Genomic DNA, 17,068 nt, shown 5'->3' with positions numbered 1-17,068 from the left:
TTCTTTCACCTTTCAAGTTTGTGGGCCATTAGCCTCTCTATTAAACTGAGTATTGGAACAGCTAATTAGCTGTAACATCCCGGGTTTTCTTTTGTCATTTAAACAACTGATTTTCATTTGGGTGGTTGGCTTCATCTATCCTATTAATCTAATTCATTGTTGCATGAGGAAAACCAATAGAGTACACATTCTGCCCTACTCCACTTACGATTGGCTTACCCATTTCAGATGATTCATTGTGTGTCTTGCCAAACCAATCAATCCGATGAAGTCAATAAGCACCAAGTCAGGGGTAAAGAAAGGCAGACCATACCTTTACCAGCCATGGAAAAAAAATATTTGCAGCATACTGTTAATATAGTGAGCATCGGAGTGGATACAAAAGTTGGTATACTTGGAATGTGTGTATATTTTGTATACACTCACATACACTCTTACACCAAACAACTGTTATAAAACTATACAAATGAAACTGAATTCATTTTTCTTGGAGAAAGTTCACATGTAACCCTCGACAATATCATTTCAACGACACAAAAATACATAAAAAGAGTTTATTTTCTAATGCAGTATCTACAAAAGTTGATAAAGGGGAGAGCATAGCCATCAAAATCATTAAAACGATAAGTGAGTTCAGCATAAATCCAACTTTCATTCAGAGCTGTGAGCTTTGCTTAGTCAACTTAATATCTATCTAAAACTTACTACCATGCCAGTAAATCAACACATTGCAAGCCAGTGAATCTCATAATCAGCAAAGTACTTTTAATCGTCTTCAGTATCATTTATGGCTAATGCTTGCAGAAAAGGAAAGTCGTCCCAAACACTGACCAGCTCTATCCCTTTTTCAGGTACGCAATCATCGCATGGCCCAAAAAAACACTGGTCTCTTGGCATTCCATCAGTCATCATATTATGGTAGCACTTTGGACTGAAAGATTCTTCCATTTCTAAGAGGGGCTGTGTGGATTCAGAGCGAAGATAGACATGAGGGTCCTTGGGAGGTAGACTGTTGCATGGACCAGAGAAGATCACAGTGGCATAAGGAACAGAATCGCTGTTTGAACCAGTATATCCAGGGATGAATGGTGAACCACAAATTGACTCTCCTAGATCACTGGTGTCCTCTGCACTATTTAACCAAAGCTCATCCACATCTTTGCTTGGCTTGGTGTTGAGGTCTAGGAAGCTAAGGTGGGATAAGTATATTGGATTTGGTTCTTCATTGTCCCAGGAAGGACGGGTATACTGCAAAAAAGAAAACAAGTCAGTCATATTAGCGATTAGTAAATTAGAACATATAAGCCTGATGCTTGGTTGTGAATTTAAAGGGGAATGTCAAAATCTTTATTGCCACTGCTGTAGATTACAGCTTGCATTATGTTCCTTTGGTACAATTTTTGATTGATAAATCAGCCCCGAACCTGTGCATGTCACAGTATGTTTAGCCAATTGAATGATAAACAAATATGCTATATCAGATAGTTGTAACCTTTTAATTTGACAAAAATGTCAGGAGTGCAAAAAAACGCATGCTTCATTGCCACTGTATGGTTTGTAAATCCCTGTGGGTTGCTAAATTTTGGATACCTCCTTTCACATGACACATATTTATTGGTTATTGCAATGTAGACTGTAGACTTGTCACACCTGAAGTGATTGTGATGTCCATCTCTTGATGCTGCTGTTAGCTGGATCAGGAACAATTGGCCAAAAGCGTCCCTTCAGCCTTGAGAAAGAGGAACAGAAAACTTCTTGAGAATAAAAGACCTCACATCACATAGCTTAAGACAGCTTAGCAAGGATTTTACCTTTTGTGTTTGGAGAAACAAGTCAGGAAGGTGAAAATGATCAACAGAGAAAGTCCAACACCAGATGCAGTTACAATCATCACAACAACAACCGCATCTGAGAAAAGAAAAGAAAATCGTTTGCCAGCTCTGAATGGGAATACATATTCTCTTTATCTCTTCTTTCCACACAGCCAGTGCCAAATGTTTATATTATACCAACCGAAAGGCTCAACTTCAAATTCAATTGTTGACCCATTCAGGCTCCCGCCAGATGTGCTAACCATCATAAAAGCTTCATACAGAGACATAGTGTTGAGGTTTTCCAGGGTCACCTTTCTCTCTTCTGGGTCTATAGTCACGACTGAAAGAGGAAAAAAAATGCAGAATGAGGAAAGCACTAAGTAAGGAAAATTACTTTCATACATCAGGAAAAATCAGGGCTTCAGCCTACCTTTAACATGACCCTTATCATCCCAGTAGAAGATTTTGTAGTTCTGCATAATTCCATTCATCTGGTCTAAAGGTATTTCATCCCAGATAAGCTCAATTTGGGACATCCAGGTCTTTTTGATTTGTATTTTAGGAACCATGGATGGAGCTTTAAAGAGAAAGAGCTATCAGAATTTTACATTATATACTATAGCTAATAGCTCGAGTCCCACAGACTGACAAAAATAATCATTCATTTCTTTCCACAAGAGGGCATTATTTCATCACATATAATCTGTTCCCTGGGAGATTCCACAGTTCATGATCTAATTCATACCATTGCTTTTCTTACATTTTTAAAGAAAGGCAGTCTAACCATTGAATCTCAACATGTTCTTTTTGTCTTTGGTGACTTACCCTTTTGTCTCAAGTATGTATTGACGGTCTGAGGAAGGCCAACTCCATCCTTAAACCTAGGATATACTGAGATCCCATAGGGCTTGTAGGGCTCAAAGCTGCCTATTGATGAGAGTAAAGAGGTTGGAGTGGATCAGTGGTGGTAAGCTTTGCATGGTTTGTACAGGCGTGTTGTACACGGGAAAAGGAGTTTTTTTTCTCAAAAGTGATTGTTTGAATTCTTCTTGTAAAGAATGATGACCTAATTTGAAAAACAAAATGGAAGCTAGGTGGAATAAGCACCACATGGACTCCTAAAATTGTAATACAAGTATGAGAGATTTACCTGTTATGACTAGGCTAGACTGGTTTTCGTCCGCTCTTTCAAACTGGGTGTAGGAGAGGACAGTTTTTAATAAAGGTCTCCATTCCACCACGTAACCAGTTAGACCTGAGGTAACCACACTGGTCCACTGGACCAGAAGGGATCTGTTGTCATGTGGCACAGCTGTGACGTCTAGTATTGCAGTTTGAGCTACAAACACAAGAAAAAAAAAAAGTGTTTTTTAAAAGTTGATATCTTACCAGAATAATTTTCCAAACACCTCAATGTATTTTTTAAAGATATCAGTTACCTTTCTGTTGGTAAATGCGAATGTCAGTGGGTGAGGATTTCCCTGCTCCATTCACAGCCCTCAGATGTACTCTCTTTACTTTCCTAGAAAGCTTGAAAGTGCAGTAATTCTCACTTGTAGAGCAGAGTTTTCCCTTTTCATGTGGCGGTTTTAGCACATAGATGACATATGATACATTTTGGCTGTTTGCGCGGAATTGTTTTGATGCCTAAGATGGTGTAAAAAGAAAAATAATGTTAGTTTTTAATGAAAGATCTCATAAACTCCATCTGAACTATAAAAAAAAAGCAATCTGTGCAATTTGTGATGGGTGTCAAGAAATCATGTACGTACCTTCCAGAACAACTGCATGTTGAGGTGTGTGGAAGTGTGATCCTCTGATGCCTTAATCCACGTGTCTAAGCGACCAGTGGGAGCTGGAAAAAAAAAGAGATGACTGTCAGCATGACAGCTCGTCAAAAGCCTGAACTTCTCTGCTAACTCTTTTGAAAGTAAAACTTTTCCATACAAGTCTGGTCTATGGATTCATTGGATTCTCTGCCAGAGTGTGCGACAAAACTCAATACTTGAATTCAGCCTGTGCTATAGAGCAAAGCAATGGCAGATGCGAAACATGACATTTGCATATACTGAAAAGACCAGGAAAAAGGAAAGAAAAGGCAATAGATTGGGACTGATTGTGTCACACTGAATTGATCTGAGCCCTACCGCTCTCCAAGGTGACTCCAGACTGGCCACTGCTCCACTCACTCCAGGGGCTCTGCTGGTATCTGACTCTAATCTGAGCCAAATACTGAGTCCCATGTAGGAGGCGACACTGGTCCACAGGTCTGGATGGTCTAACGCGTCTCACGAGGATCTGACGCAAACCATGAAAATGTGATCCAAGACATAAACATAGCAGACTTCAGGTGGGTTCTATTTTCTTCGGCTTATAATAGCTACTTGATTAATTCAACATGACCTAAAAGTAAGTTTTCACTTTCTATAAACAGTGGACTGATTTGAACTCACTGGCTTCTCATTCCAATTGGTGGCGTCAGCAACCTTAAGTCGGACTTCCAGGTTTAGACGGCTGTCTTGCATCCACGCCTGGTGCTGGGACAAGCTCCAGCTCAGCCTCAGGCAGCCCACCCTTTCAGGCACTGCTTGAATTCTAATGATGTTGGGTGGGTCGAACTTGGCTGACATTAAAAAGAAAACAAATCAAAACAATTAAAACTCCCACAGAATTGAGATTTTCCTCCAATTATTTTAGTTTAAATTTATGCACAAGAAAGTAGATATTAGACCGAGAGTCTTTATATCTTAATCACAGAGATAAGCAATGACCTTTGAAAAACCCAGTGGAATACTTTGTGCAGTACTGAAAGTATTTCTATAATCCTCAAAGGCTGCTTGAGCCATCTGGATAATACATTATAAAGAGGTGTTGTTCCACATTTTTGTGATCCAAACAAAGATGGCTTCTGCAATTTATACAACTTCGTAAAATAAATGCTTTACTTCCTACTATGTTATTAATTAAACATTGAAATATTTTGTATTATCACACAGAACCGAATGGAAATTGTTGACATGTACATGTCAATAATTTCCATGACTTGAGACATGAAAAAATATGGTGATTCTGGTTGCTTGTATAATGATGAAAAAAACATGTTGCTATGTAGGAAAATGCTTAAACATATTTTATTAATTAATTATTTTTTTACTCATACAAAGATTAAATATCCTTCTGGGTAGTCTTTTGGCACAAAAGTGATGTTTCCTCTCAAAAAAAGCAATAATTGATATCCTCAAATTGTGTCAACAGGCTTTAAGGAAAATTTGAGGGAGCAGAGAGCAAGTAAGTATTGTACAGGGTAATAAATGACAAATATTTGTTGTATTAAATACCAAATAATGGCAGATAACTTCAACTCAGAGAATAGTGCCCATCTAAAAAGTGTTTAGACTTTATGTAATTCTCACCGGCACCAACTGGTTCCAACATGATTGGTGATGAAGTTGCCTCTCCGAGGTCATTTTCAACCTTCACATATATTTTCATTTCAGAGAACAGAACAAAGCCAGAGCGAGGGATGTTATAGCGGTGGATTCCTGGTGGTGGCTCATAAGTATGGTTTTCATTTGAATCCCTGAAATGACGAAATGATAGTGAGAAATACAGTTACGCAACCTCAGACATATTTTGTAAATGCTACACTAAACATTCCTGACAAAAACAATGGACTTTTAGCTTTTCGCAACAGTTTACGTGCATTTGTTGATACAGGCTGAAAATTACCATATCTCAGTGTGGAGGGTGTACTTTGCGAGGAGGTGGGTTTCCTGCCGCCCAGGGTCCCACGTACAGGTCAGGGTGATGGGGTCGGTGAGGTTTGTCTGACAGCTGAGGTTTTGTGGCGATTCTGGTGGATCTAATGATAAAAACTTCACTGCATGAGGATTTGTGCAATGTGTGGTATTTCTGGATTCTTGATGTTCTAATTGTAATAGTATGTATGTTTTAACATTCATAATCTAGTTCATCTGGAACATTAGTTTTTTGTAACACTTTTATTTGCAAGAGATTTCAGTTTTTGTAGAAAAAGCATCATTACGATTAATCAAAATGAGAAAGTTCTACCTCCATTAATGTGATGCATTCATTGTCTGTTATAACCTTTGCTTCACAAAGCTTCTAAAGCAATTCAATTCTTACTTTCTTGTTTGCTACGCTTAGCTTCATTAAACCCCTTCAATTTTTACTCTCACTGCATTAACAAATACTATCTTGTCAACAAACACGCAAGAGAACTTTCTCACATCCAGCTCGGATCTCCACTCCTGCGAACACTTGATCGGATTCCTGGATAGAGCAGGTGAGGACCGCCCTGGTGTGATTGAAGCTTGATACAACAGCCTGGGAGACCCTGTCACTCTCATTGGCCACAGGGCTGCTGGGAATAAAGCGATTGCCAAGGCGCCACTCAATATGAACAGCTTGTCCAAGAGGGCAGTCGTCTCTGATGACACAGGTGGCTTTGATAGGTGACCCCAGAGGCACCACTGAACTGGATGTGTGGATCTTTGCACATGGCCTTGTGTTATCCTCTAAAAAGTAGGAAAGCCACTTTAAATTCTGGATGCTGAAGAGGATCAGAATTCTTAATGCACGTTGTTTTTATTGATATCAAAGCGTTTTACTTTAGTCAGAATCAGAAAAGCAAAAGAGTGATGGCAATTTTCTTTGTAACTGGTGCTTAAACATTTCCGTTTTTGTTATCTTTTTGAGAAAGGCACTCACCAGTCCTCACTCCATTCGTAAATGTCACCAGCATGACAATCACTGACACCCATGTGGATATCATCATGAAAAACCTGTTGGGCAGGAAAAATTGAAAAACATTGTTCCCAAATTGCAAAACTGCTATCCCCTACGAAAAAAAAAAAAATTGACTTGCCATTCCTTTCCAAGCGGTACACTATATTGTGTGAGGAAGGAATCGGGGGTTTTAACGCTGTTTTGAGTGCTTGGATGTGAGCTCTATAATGTTCAACATTTCTGTTAAAATAGTTTGCATTTTTTGCCAATGTGAAGTCAGTGAATAATCTGTATTTGTAGAGTTCATGTAAAACAAATCTGACCAGCGACAAAAATAATAAAGATCAGCATTCATGGCATCATCTCATACCCCTGCTACCTGATTAAACAGAATATGTGATATTTAAAGTTCTCTGAGCAATCTCTCCACATTTTACACATCTAATATTTAAGTCAACAAGCAGCTCCCTAAATTGAAGAATCGGTTGGGCACTGCTGCAATGAAACTTGTATTAAATACTGAGGACTCACCATTACACACTCATGAATGTCTAAATTTCACAAAAATCTGGTTGCTGCCTCTCAACGTACCGCCGACAAGACTCAGACATGCCTTCAGAGCATGATCGTGTCTCTCTGTGTTTGGAAGAAAAGACAATTTAACACCATTAAACGGTTTAACAAATGGTTTTTGAGTACAGCATGTCACATGAAGAAATTCACATGTTACGTTTTACACATGAAGGATTTTTTGTAACATAAAATGTGGTTTATTCCTTGTGTTAATGCATGTTATGTCATGAAAGAGCCATGTTGTTGTTGTTTTAATTTATGGAAACATGACATTGTTCTTGCAGGGGGTAATTAAAAAAGAAAGAAAAAATAACAATATACAAACTGTTTAACTGTTTTTCAACGTTTTCAGCATTTTTCATTACTTTGAGGCAATTTCAAAATTCATTAAAAAACTAATCATTGCATTACTTGTTCATGTAATATGTCGAGTTAAAGCTGATAAACAGAATTTGTCTGAAGAGCAGAAGTGTCAAATCCAACATTTTATGTGTGATTTCATTCCTTGAACAAAATAATGGCGAAAGAACTCAGCTATTTAACTAAAGTTGGGAAAAAAAGCAATAATAAAACACGGAAAAATGTGTTAAAACTTAAACCTTACTTCAGTAAAGGTATCTGATTTAACAGGCAGAAAGGTCCACATTCAAAGGTCAGAGGGGTTTGGTAGTGGAGCTTCACACGACTGCCAAGCAGGAGCTCCAAGTTATCCATTATTCAACTTTTTAACATTATTCTAATTTGTAACTTCTTTTTTGTTTTCCACAGATTTTTGGTTAAGTTTAGTTGTTGAAGAGTAATTAGGCAAAGGCATTATGAGATTATGTCGAGGTGTTACACTATGATTGGTTGGGTTAAAAAATAACCTGGCTTGAATTAAAACCGACAACGTCACAACATAGCAAATACATTTTTGTACATTTGCTGCCACAAATATATATTCTAAAGAATCATGCATACTCACTACATGCTCCAACAAGCCCAACAGTGAAAAAGCTCTCATGTGTTATCGTTGGCTGATGACCCTCACTGATTTCTCCATCAGATTCATTTTACACAGACATGCCCATATACACAGGACCCGTAAGTGAGACCACAGCATCATGAAACTTCCTGTTGTCTCATAACATTCTGTCTAAGCTTTCCATGTGGATGCTGGTCATAAACTGAACAATAAAAGATTCTCCTTTCCTCAGATAAATATATGGCTTATTTGAAATGTATGACAGAAATATATCTTTATGACAAAAAGGTTGTATAGACTTCAGGCTAATGCGTAGGCTAAAGAAGTAAATCAAAATGTTTCTTCTAAATATTTTTGGTCTAATACAATATTGTACCTCCAGACAGAAATCTTTTATTGGGGACCATCAAACTGCAACAACTCCATAAGTTGAGAAAGTATTACCTGTAACTTATTTGTACTATTTGTAGCTATCAGTCAAACTGTCAGATCCCTGCTCTCTGTCCACAATAACCGAATACTTGCTATGTGTTTCTGTGAGAGAGAAATGGAAATTCTCCAATACTTCTTATCAGCAGTGTGCAAAAAGACCTCAATTTTCCCCAGCTTTTCTTTTATAGAATTTCTGGTCACTACTAATGGTAATTGCCTGTGGCTGTGACAAAAGGCAATTGAGAGAAAGAGAGTGAGAAGGGACAGAGCGGGGAAGAATATTAAACTCAGAGTGTATTTTGTCAACAAACACAATGTGACAATCAAAATAAAAAGCAAACAAAGAAGAATAAAAAGAGAAAATAAATCTGTCCGTCTGCTCTTTGTGTATTGGGCAATTATGAGCCAAACTCATGTATGTGAGTATGTTTTGGTGAAATATTCTTGTGTGTCGGTGAGTCACATTACTACATGTGAAGAAATATTTTGCACGAGTACATTTCCTTTCCCGTTGGTGCTGAGGTTTACAAAACGCCTACTTTCAGGATTTTGCAATATCCTTCACGTAGTGTTATGACAAACTAGCAACTACTTCCCCTTTTTAGGGCTTATTTCTCACACCAGGGACTTTAGACAAAAGGGTTTTTTTGTTGTTTTTTTGTATCTGGACCCTATTTAAAAAAAACAATGCAGTTCAGACCTAGAGAACCTTTGTGTCAGCACTTTTAAAATTCCAGATATCCAAAAAGCACTAAGGAAGTCTGTTTCACATCTTCTTTTTAAATGTTCTGTCAGAGCAGTAATACCCTGACATGAAGGATAGTTCAATGATTAAGCAGCTGACCAAACTGTTAAAATGATTGTTCACATAAAATGTTAAACCTACGAAATGGCTGCATGTTCTTCATGGCCTTAAAGATTGATGCCGAAGGATTTTCTCTTTAAAAAGATCATTTTCCCTTTTGTTTTGGATATTTCAAGTGACTTTGCAGCCACAGGAAATGTTAAACATTAAAGCAAACTACAAAGGATCATAGATAGCACAGGGTGGCCAGAAAATCTGATACATTTTAAATTAAATTAGGTTGAACCGTCAATCCAACTGTTAAATTTGTACCTGGTTCACTCAGAAACAACTTTTATGAAGTTTTCCTTTTCAATCTGGCACAAGTATCAAAATGAAAGGAGCAGCAAATTGCTTGATGTGGAGATAAAGGAGAGTCATCAGAGAGGCTTGCCACTCACCACACAGCAGCTGCAGCAGACCCAGAAAGACAAGAGGCTCTCATCAGCCCTGATAGCACCAGATGAAACGGTGTGGCTCAAAGCAGCGCAGATTGGAGGACTCGTACGTGTGTGTGTGTGTGTGTGTGTGTGTGTGTGTTAGCCAAGCAGCAACAGCACCAACATCCTTATTTTGAATCAGCGAAACTTCGCTATTTTCCAGGAAGAAACATCTAACTGATGGGGCCCTGTTATGGGAAAGAAAAGAAGGGTGTTTGAATTCAGAGCTTGTAAATGTTCAAGTGTTAAAATCCTGGAATAAGATTTCACTGATTTTACATCTGATTCTTTTTTTAATGCTCATTTCTTAATCTCTATATATATCACCTTATGATGTTTTGGGATTTTTAAGGTTTACACCTAAATTTATTGCCATTAAATGTCAGTTTCTGAACAAGTGAGTAGTTTGGCTTGCGGATTGTATGAGAGTAAAGAGGTATTTCACCTCAATCAGTGATTTCTCTGTAAAGTATTAATATGGCAGCAGTCAAATCTCATGTATAAGTCCAGGAAGACTTCCTGAAATAAGAATGTGATAATTCCGGCTTTGGTTGACCCCTTTCGTGTTAAGAAGGACTTTTGAAGTGGCAGATTTGCTGTATCACAAGACTACTTCAGAATGCAGTCGTCTCCCTCTCTGAGCCTGTCTAAGCCTTTGTCAGCATGATAATAGAACAAGCTCTTAAATGGGATTGTAAGCTGTGCCTCGATCTCCCAAGGGCACTTGAAAGTAGTTGCCATATCACGTTTATTAGCTTATTAAATCGTAAAATGATTCCATGGATGGGGCTTCATTTCAAACGGTGAGCGAGGCGTGCCAGTGAACTCACCCACTCAACTTTTAATCTAACAGCTGCATCTCTGCTCGGTCACTCGGCTGCCCTCAAAATCATAATGGAGGCTAACTCTTAATCAAGAGGCAGCTGGAGGAGGGATTAAATGCATGCAGTGGTGGGTTTTAGAACAGGAATGAACAGGAGAAGAGAAAAGCTGACACTAATTAAAAACACATTAACCAGTTATCATGAGTTGACATATTTTGCTTGATCTTATTTCCTAATCAGCAGTAATGAACAAAGTGTTCTCCCTCTACTGGGTATTACATGCAACGTTTCAGTGAGCAGTAAAATTAGCTGAGGGCCTGGAAGCTAAGCTGAACTGATGAAGCTTTGCTAGGTTTGATTACAGTTCTTGTATTGTATTTAATAGAATGCTGTCTCCTCCTTAGATTCTAACTCATATTAGAGATGTGGCTAACCCCAAATTAATCACTGCTGGAAATACGATTTCAAGTCTATGTCTTGCCATACAGACAATTACTGTAGTTACAACAATTACAACTACTACAACTGCAATCAAAATCGCTGCAGTCATGTCTTCTGCTAATCATGCCTTCTGTTTATTCAGTTCTTTTCACTACTGCACAAAATGCTTCATGCCATAATGTTCTATGCTTACACTTTAACACTTGTATCAAATAGTCACTTAATGCATCAGTGAATAATAACTATTTTGTCTTGAACATGGGGGCAAAAACGAAGACTTTTAACAAAGTTTATTGACCACAGTAACAGCAGATGTGTCCGGCGTAAACTAAAGACCAAAATTCAGGAGAAGAATCTCCTACGTGCTGTAAAGCATGGTGGTGGGAATGTTTTGGTTTGGTGGTACTTCACTGTCTCAAGGAAAGGACAGCTTCAAGTAATCAGTTTATCTATTATCACGACATCATGTCAGGGAGCATTTGAAGAAAATCTGACTGAAAATCTAAAAAAAACCTTTGGACCATCTGTCCAAAAGTTGAAGTTTTTAATAAGAAGTGGACCTCTCAATGGGATTATGCATTTATTTTGAGCAAAGGAATAGTTAAAAAAAGCAGGAGGATTATGGATTGTGAGTTTGAGCACGTTTCTTATTGGATTTGTAAGACTTATTCTATCCTCCCCCAACTTCCTCTTGATGGACTCAGATGACACTGTCGTTCCTAACTTTCAGCTCTGCTCTGTGTGGGACTTCATTCAAGGTGCAGACAAGGTGGAAATATGAGGTTTCGACAACAGTTTGAGACTTTTTAATGACATGGGTTAAATGTCAGTAAAAGACCAATAGCCCTGGATTATCAAGAAACCCACAATGTGTTTTACTGTAGAAGCTTGAGTTGCAAAGATGAATTCAAAATTCACACACCTTCATGCCCCTGAGGGTCCTGAGACTTATATACAAGTGGCGTCTCTCTTGTGACTCATTATAAGGGTTGGTCAAGTGAGCATGTGAATCACTGTGTGATTGTGAAAGAGAGAGGGGTGAGGGTTGGACAAGCTCAGACTCACGCTCCTGCTCCTTACATGCACCCAATCCACTCTTATCTAGTATCTGTCACACGCTAGCTGCAAAATGGAATTGACTATTGATTTCCCCCTTACCACAGGTCAGTTGTGCTGGCAGGCTATCGTGGGCTCACTAAGAGCCTTGAGAAGGACAGCAAGAGGAGGGCCGCAGAAACTTGAGAAGGAAATACACACATTACAAATCACACAGGCACATATACTCATCGTTGTTAACCACCATATTCTCTGAGCTAACACAAAGGGCAGCTGCTTTAAAAAAGTCGTGTGTTACAACATGCATTGTGCAACACACACAAGACACAGCAGAGCTTTGATAAAAGCTGAGTCTTAGAAATTTGCTGTGGACTGATAGACCTGAGGTATAAAACAGAACAATTTTAGACAGATCCCAACATGAAATCAAAAATGCATGAAACACGACAAACAGACATAACGGATTTCAAATGACACAGGAACAAGTTTTCTTAGATTTTGGGGCATGTTTTGAAAGTATTTTTGTGTGTGTTTTGTGAAATGTTTGAAATGGTTGTTTCAGATGTTTTCAGATTGAACATTTTTATTTGGTTTTGTTGATTTTTAAAAATAAAATTGCTTCCCAAATGCTTGATGTGATTTTTTATTTCTGTCCTGTTTTCAGAAAAGATGTTTTCTAAAAAATGCTGTTGTGTTTTGTGTGATGTTTTGTTTGCTAGTCCCCCCCCCCCTTTAAAGCTTTATTCAAAGATAAAATGATGCCACCAATAAGCAAGCTTGCAGCTACTAGTGGGACTTGTGATTGTGTGGTCTGCCGTGATATCTATTATTTGCAGCTACTCATTGCTAAATGTTTCCAGTGGAGCTGCTAACATGGCTACTGCACAGAACTATTTAAGGTTTATCTCATATCTCAAACGCAGCCGTTTTTCAGGACAATTACAAAAATTAGTCTTGAATTTGCACATTTTCTGAACACATGCAGCCTTGTACAGGAGACATGATAAAGAACCCTCCCTCCCCAAGCTAAGTTGGTCTGGTTTGCCAACAAAACCTTATGTGTGTGGTAAAATCAGACAGGAATGGGCTCAGTGAATTATTAATCACTGTATATAAAAATGTAAATGTGAGTAAAAGATTTGGTACCTGTTGATTCACAAATCTAGCGACCGTAAAACCTAAAAGAATATTCCAACAGGTGAAAATGTAGGAGGTCGTGGTAATTAACTAATATAGATAGGATCAATAGATGTCCAAACACCACCACAGACTACAACTTCTAAATTAAATGCTTAATTAGAATTAGGTGTTGATTATATTCCCTTGATCAAACTGCTCGAAATATGGGGAAGAAAGGACAGCCATTTTTTTAATTGAGAAAAAGTAAAACTATGCCAACAAATAGGTTCTGAGTTAGAAGTTCAGAAACTTTAACATGCATTGCATGTTTAACATTAAACAACTACTGGCGACATATGCTTGCTGCGTTGAATGTTTCATCCTTCCACAGCCCACGTTTGCACCGTTTATTCTCTACCGGCTTTCTTTTCATTTCATTAGATCTTTTTAAAGAGCAGGTGGTGCAGTCAGTCATGTGTGTGGAAGCCTAGCTTTAACCTGCTTTGGAAAGGTTTTGTTTTGAGTGCGTGTTCAAAATATTTCTTACAAGATTTACTACACTTTGAATTGAGCCCAACATCACTTGAAACTCACTGCCCGCTGCTTCTGAACAGTCTTCCTGTTCTGCCCAACCCAGGGTCCTTTATGATGTATTGCTGCTCTAAATCGCCTTCGTTCCTGCTCCACATACAGTTGATTGCTTTACTTTGTTCTCCCACTCATTTCCTCAGTCCTGTTCCAAGTGACTGCTCATAACAGATTCACTCTCTGGCTCTCAATTGATTGATTTATGGGGTTGATTGGTGGATAACCTTACCCACAGAAACTTTCAGTGAGCAATCAAAGCGAGGGGCTAAAAAGTTACCTTTCTTCCATTAATCCCTTGTAAAAAAAATAAAATAGCAAGTCTTCTGTTCCTTGTTTTAGAGAGACATTTTCACAACTCATTGCTAGAGCAGGTTGGTGAAATTTTAGATCTAAAGCAACATTCAACTGTTCATTTTCTTGATTAAATATGCCAGACTGCAGTGACACGTCATCCCTAAGAGACCAAAGATACTCAGAGATGAGCATAACCACTAGTAGTGATTACAAACAGCAGATTGTGAACAGACCACAGAATTTGTCAAAGGCTGACCTTCTGTTAAGCAGCACCTGTTTAAAACCATTTTAGCCAAAAGGATCTCTTCCCATTAGAGCCAACAGATGGCACTCTAGTAACATCCAGACCGCTGAGAGTCCATTTAAGAGACAAGAAAAATAAAGGACAGGCACAGAGAATTTTACCATGTATAAATTTTATAGTCAAGAAATGAGGCATGATGCAACTTGTTTTAGAGTTACAGGTAATGAAGCAACAATACAGCAACTTGTATGCAGACGAGTTGGACATTGCTTTTCAGTGGAGGCAAAAGAGCAGCAAGACAGTCTGAAATGATGCCGTTATCTTCACATTTATAAAAGCCCTGCCTGTTAACTCAGGTCAAGACAGCTGTGTAATGCATCTTGCGTCAGACCCGTTTAGGTTTCCTTAGACTTTTGAGAACAGCTTTACCCTGAGGAAATTGTTTGACAGGGAGGCCTCTGCGCAGATTCCGAGGAGAATGGGAAGGATACCTAATCATCTTCCAAGTACCATACACCAGACCCGGCATCTTCCCTCTACCTCTTCTTTGAAGCAGTCCATTTACAGCTTGTCCACTTTGGTAAGCAGCACGTCCCGTGCTATGGGGTACTCTACTGAAAGACATGCCATTACCATTTGGGGCAGACTCATCAACAGCAAGGTCATGCTCATTGTAGCTAAATGAGAGTGGCTTATGACCTCGAGGATCCAGAGTCACCAGGTCAGACACTCCAGAGGCTTCAGCCAGTGGTGGAAGAGCAACACGCTTGACCTCTTTAAAACTGGGCCCAATGTTACCAACCGATTGTCCTCCAGGATAGCTGAGCATTTTGTAGGAAGCGTAGCCACTTGAATCTGGTGTGTAAATGCCACCGCTCTGCAGGAATTTGTCAGAGCTCCTGGGGTGAGCTTGTTTATGCATTGTGTCAAGGGAGCTTTCGCCGGGCTGACTGTGTTGGCGGGAGTCTGCGTTATGTTCAGTTGGAGCCAAGTTATTATAACTCAACATTTTTGGACGCAGTACGTCTGGAGCTAGTCCAGAGAGATCTGGGGCTCCATGGCCTCCAGGATACTCCAACCCCAAGGCAGCTGCACGGGCTGCAACACAGGAAATACACAGGGGATAATATTTAAAAAAAAAAAAAAAAAAAAAAAAACCCACACAGAACTACTTCTTGAGCTTTACTTCCATCTTCCCTGCATCATGGTTTTGACACGTCAGAAATACCCACTAATTGGAAAATATACACAAAAGCAGGAACATCAATTAAAGCACACTACATACCTCTTGCTGTTTGAGCGCAATAAGAACCCCCAGCTGACACAGAATGGAGCACAGCAGAGCTGCAAAAGACAAAAACACTTTAAGCCACACAGCAGTAGCATGGCTATACATACATAGTTGTTTTTTTTTTAAATTATTTTTATAAACCAATGGAAACCTGCAAAATACCTGAGAAAAACCACTACAGGTAAACACATTTCTGCAGTTATGTCAGCAAAAACTGACAGCACACATTTCTGAACCATTTCTTGACTTCTTTTGTAGCCACTTGGACTGCCTAAATCCTCGCCCTGGCTTGATTTGCTAATTACAGACAGCTGGTTGTCATAGAGACCAAAACCAAACCTCTGAATCCAGCCAGTGACTGGTAAATTGCTTCATTACAGGTAATGAGTTAAAATGTCTGCTTGCGACTAAATTCAACAAGACAAGATATGTTGATTTTTCTCATTTAAGAGAAGCGTAGCACAGATTTAAGGATGGCACCGTGAGTCAGGCAAACACCACGCTTCAGAGCAATTTTGTACATGCTTGCAATTTGTCAATCCTTTATTTCCACACTGCAGGAAAAGTTTGTAAAGTCTTTGGAAAATCCTTTGAGGTTTAATTTGATCAATTTTGCGCTGGTATAACATCACCTCAGATCTTCATATCATCAGAACAGGTAGCTAATTGAAGTTTCTAATTCACTGGACCTAAAAGAATGATAATGACATACAATTTCTGCATGATTACCATAACCGCAACAAATTCAAAATGATCTCATTAAGCCTGACCTCTTTCATTTAAAGGTTCACAGAACACAGAAAACACGATGAGGTGCATGTATAAAATAAATTTTTTTTTTACCTTGTTTTAATAAACATGCACAGGTCAAGATTATTTTTAAACAAGCCCAACTGACTTTTTTTACTTTAGAAGGAAAAGAGCAGAAGTTGTATTCTTGCGGTGAGATATGCAGACAATGAAGCTGCTGACGGTAATGGGAGCATTTAATAATTCACCCAAATTATTTCTGTCAGGAATGACAAGCCAAACAGGGGCTTGATTTAATTCTATAATTGCATGTTCACCTTTACCCTGAACCCATACTTTGGTTATTTTTAGGCCTGAGCTTTATTTAAAGTGGCTAGTAATGGAACTCAAAATGACGATGATGTGAAACCAACGATGTGAAAGCTAGCTTGGACAAGGAGCTCATGGTATTTCCCAACCATCCAGAGTAGTGTGATGCCAAAAAGTGGCCCCAACCTTCAATCAACCTGCAGACCTAACCCTCAACCACACCTAGAATACCATGGATCTTTTGTAAGGATTGTCAACACTTGTTTTGAACTTTGCTATGTGACTTATTGACATCATTTGAGTGCCCAGACCTGATAAACAAACAGACCCACCTAT

At 38.8% G+C, this 17,068-nt stretch overlaps 1 protein-coding gene across 2 annotated transcripts; it reads right to left on the bottom strand.

The window, feature by feature from the left end:
- Positions 1-540: 540 nt before the first annotated feature.
- csf3r (colony stimulating factor 3 receptor) lies at positions 541-9,881 on the bottom strand. Of its 2 annotated transcripts, none has more exons than XM_075466006.1 (17): positions 9,778-9,881; positions 7,095-7,199; positions 6,546-6,619; positions 6,065-6,352; positions 5,544-5,676; positions 5,228-5,394; positions 4,268-4,437; positions 3,962-4,112; positions 3,587-3,669; positions 3,254-3,461; positions 2,965-3,153; positions 2,640-2,741; positions 2,245-2,391; positions 2,014-2,154; positions 1,812-1,908; positions 1,651-1,729; positions 541-1,248 (listed from the first exon to the last, which is right to left on the bottom strand). In XM_075466006.1, exons 3-17 carry the CDS (start codon positions 6,610-6,612, stop codon positions 766-768), a joined length of 2,505 nt encoding a protein of 834 aa, XP_075322121.1. In that variant the 5' UTR covers positions 6,613-6,619; positions 7,095-7,199; positions 9,778-9,881; the 3' UTR covers positions 541-765. The 2 variants fall into 2 exon arrangements, with proteins under 2 accessions (XP_075322121.1, XP_075322122.1); XM_075466007.1 differs by lacking the exon at positions 9,778-9,881 and adding an exon at positions 8,101-8,165.
- Positions 9,882-17,068: the final 7,187 nt, after the last annotated feature.

The sequence above is a fragment of the Odontesthes bonariensis genome, chromosome 5 (assembly GCF_027942865.1).
Source record: "Odontesthes bonariensis isolate fOdoBon6 chromosome 5, fOdoBon6.hap1, whole genome shotgun sequence".
In the NCBI taxonomy this organism is placed as follows: domain Eukaryota; kingdom Metazoa; phylum Chordata; class Actinopteri; order Atheriniformes; family Atherinopsidae; genus Odontesthes; species Odontesthes bonariensis.
Note: the sequence above shows the minus strand (reverse complement) of the source record. Positions and strands in the feature narration are given on the sequence as shown.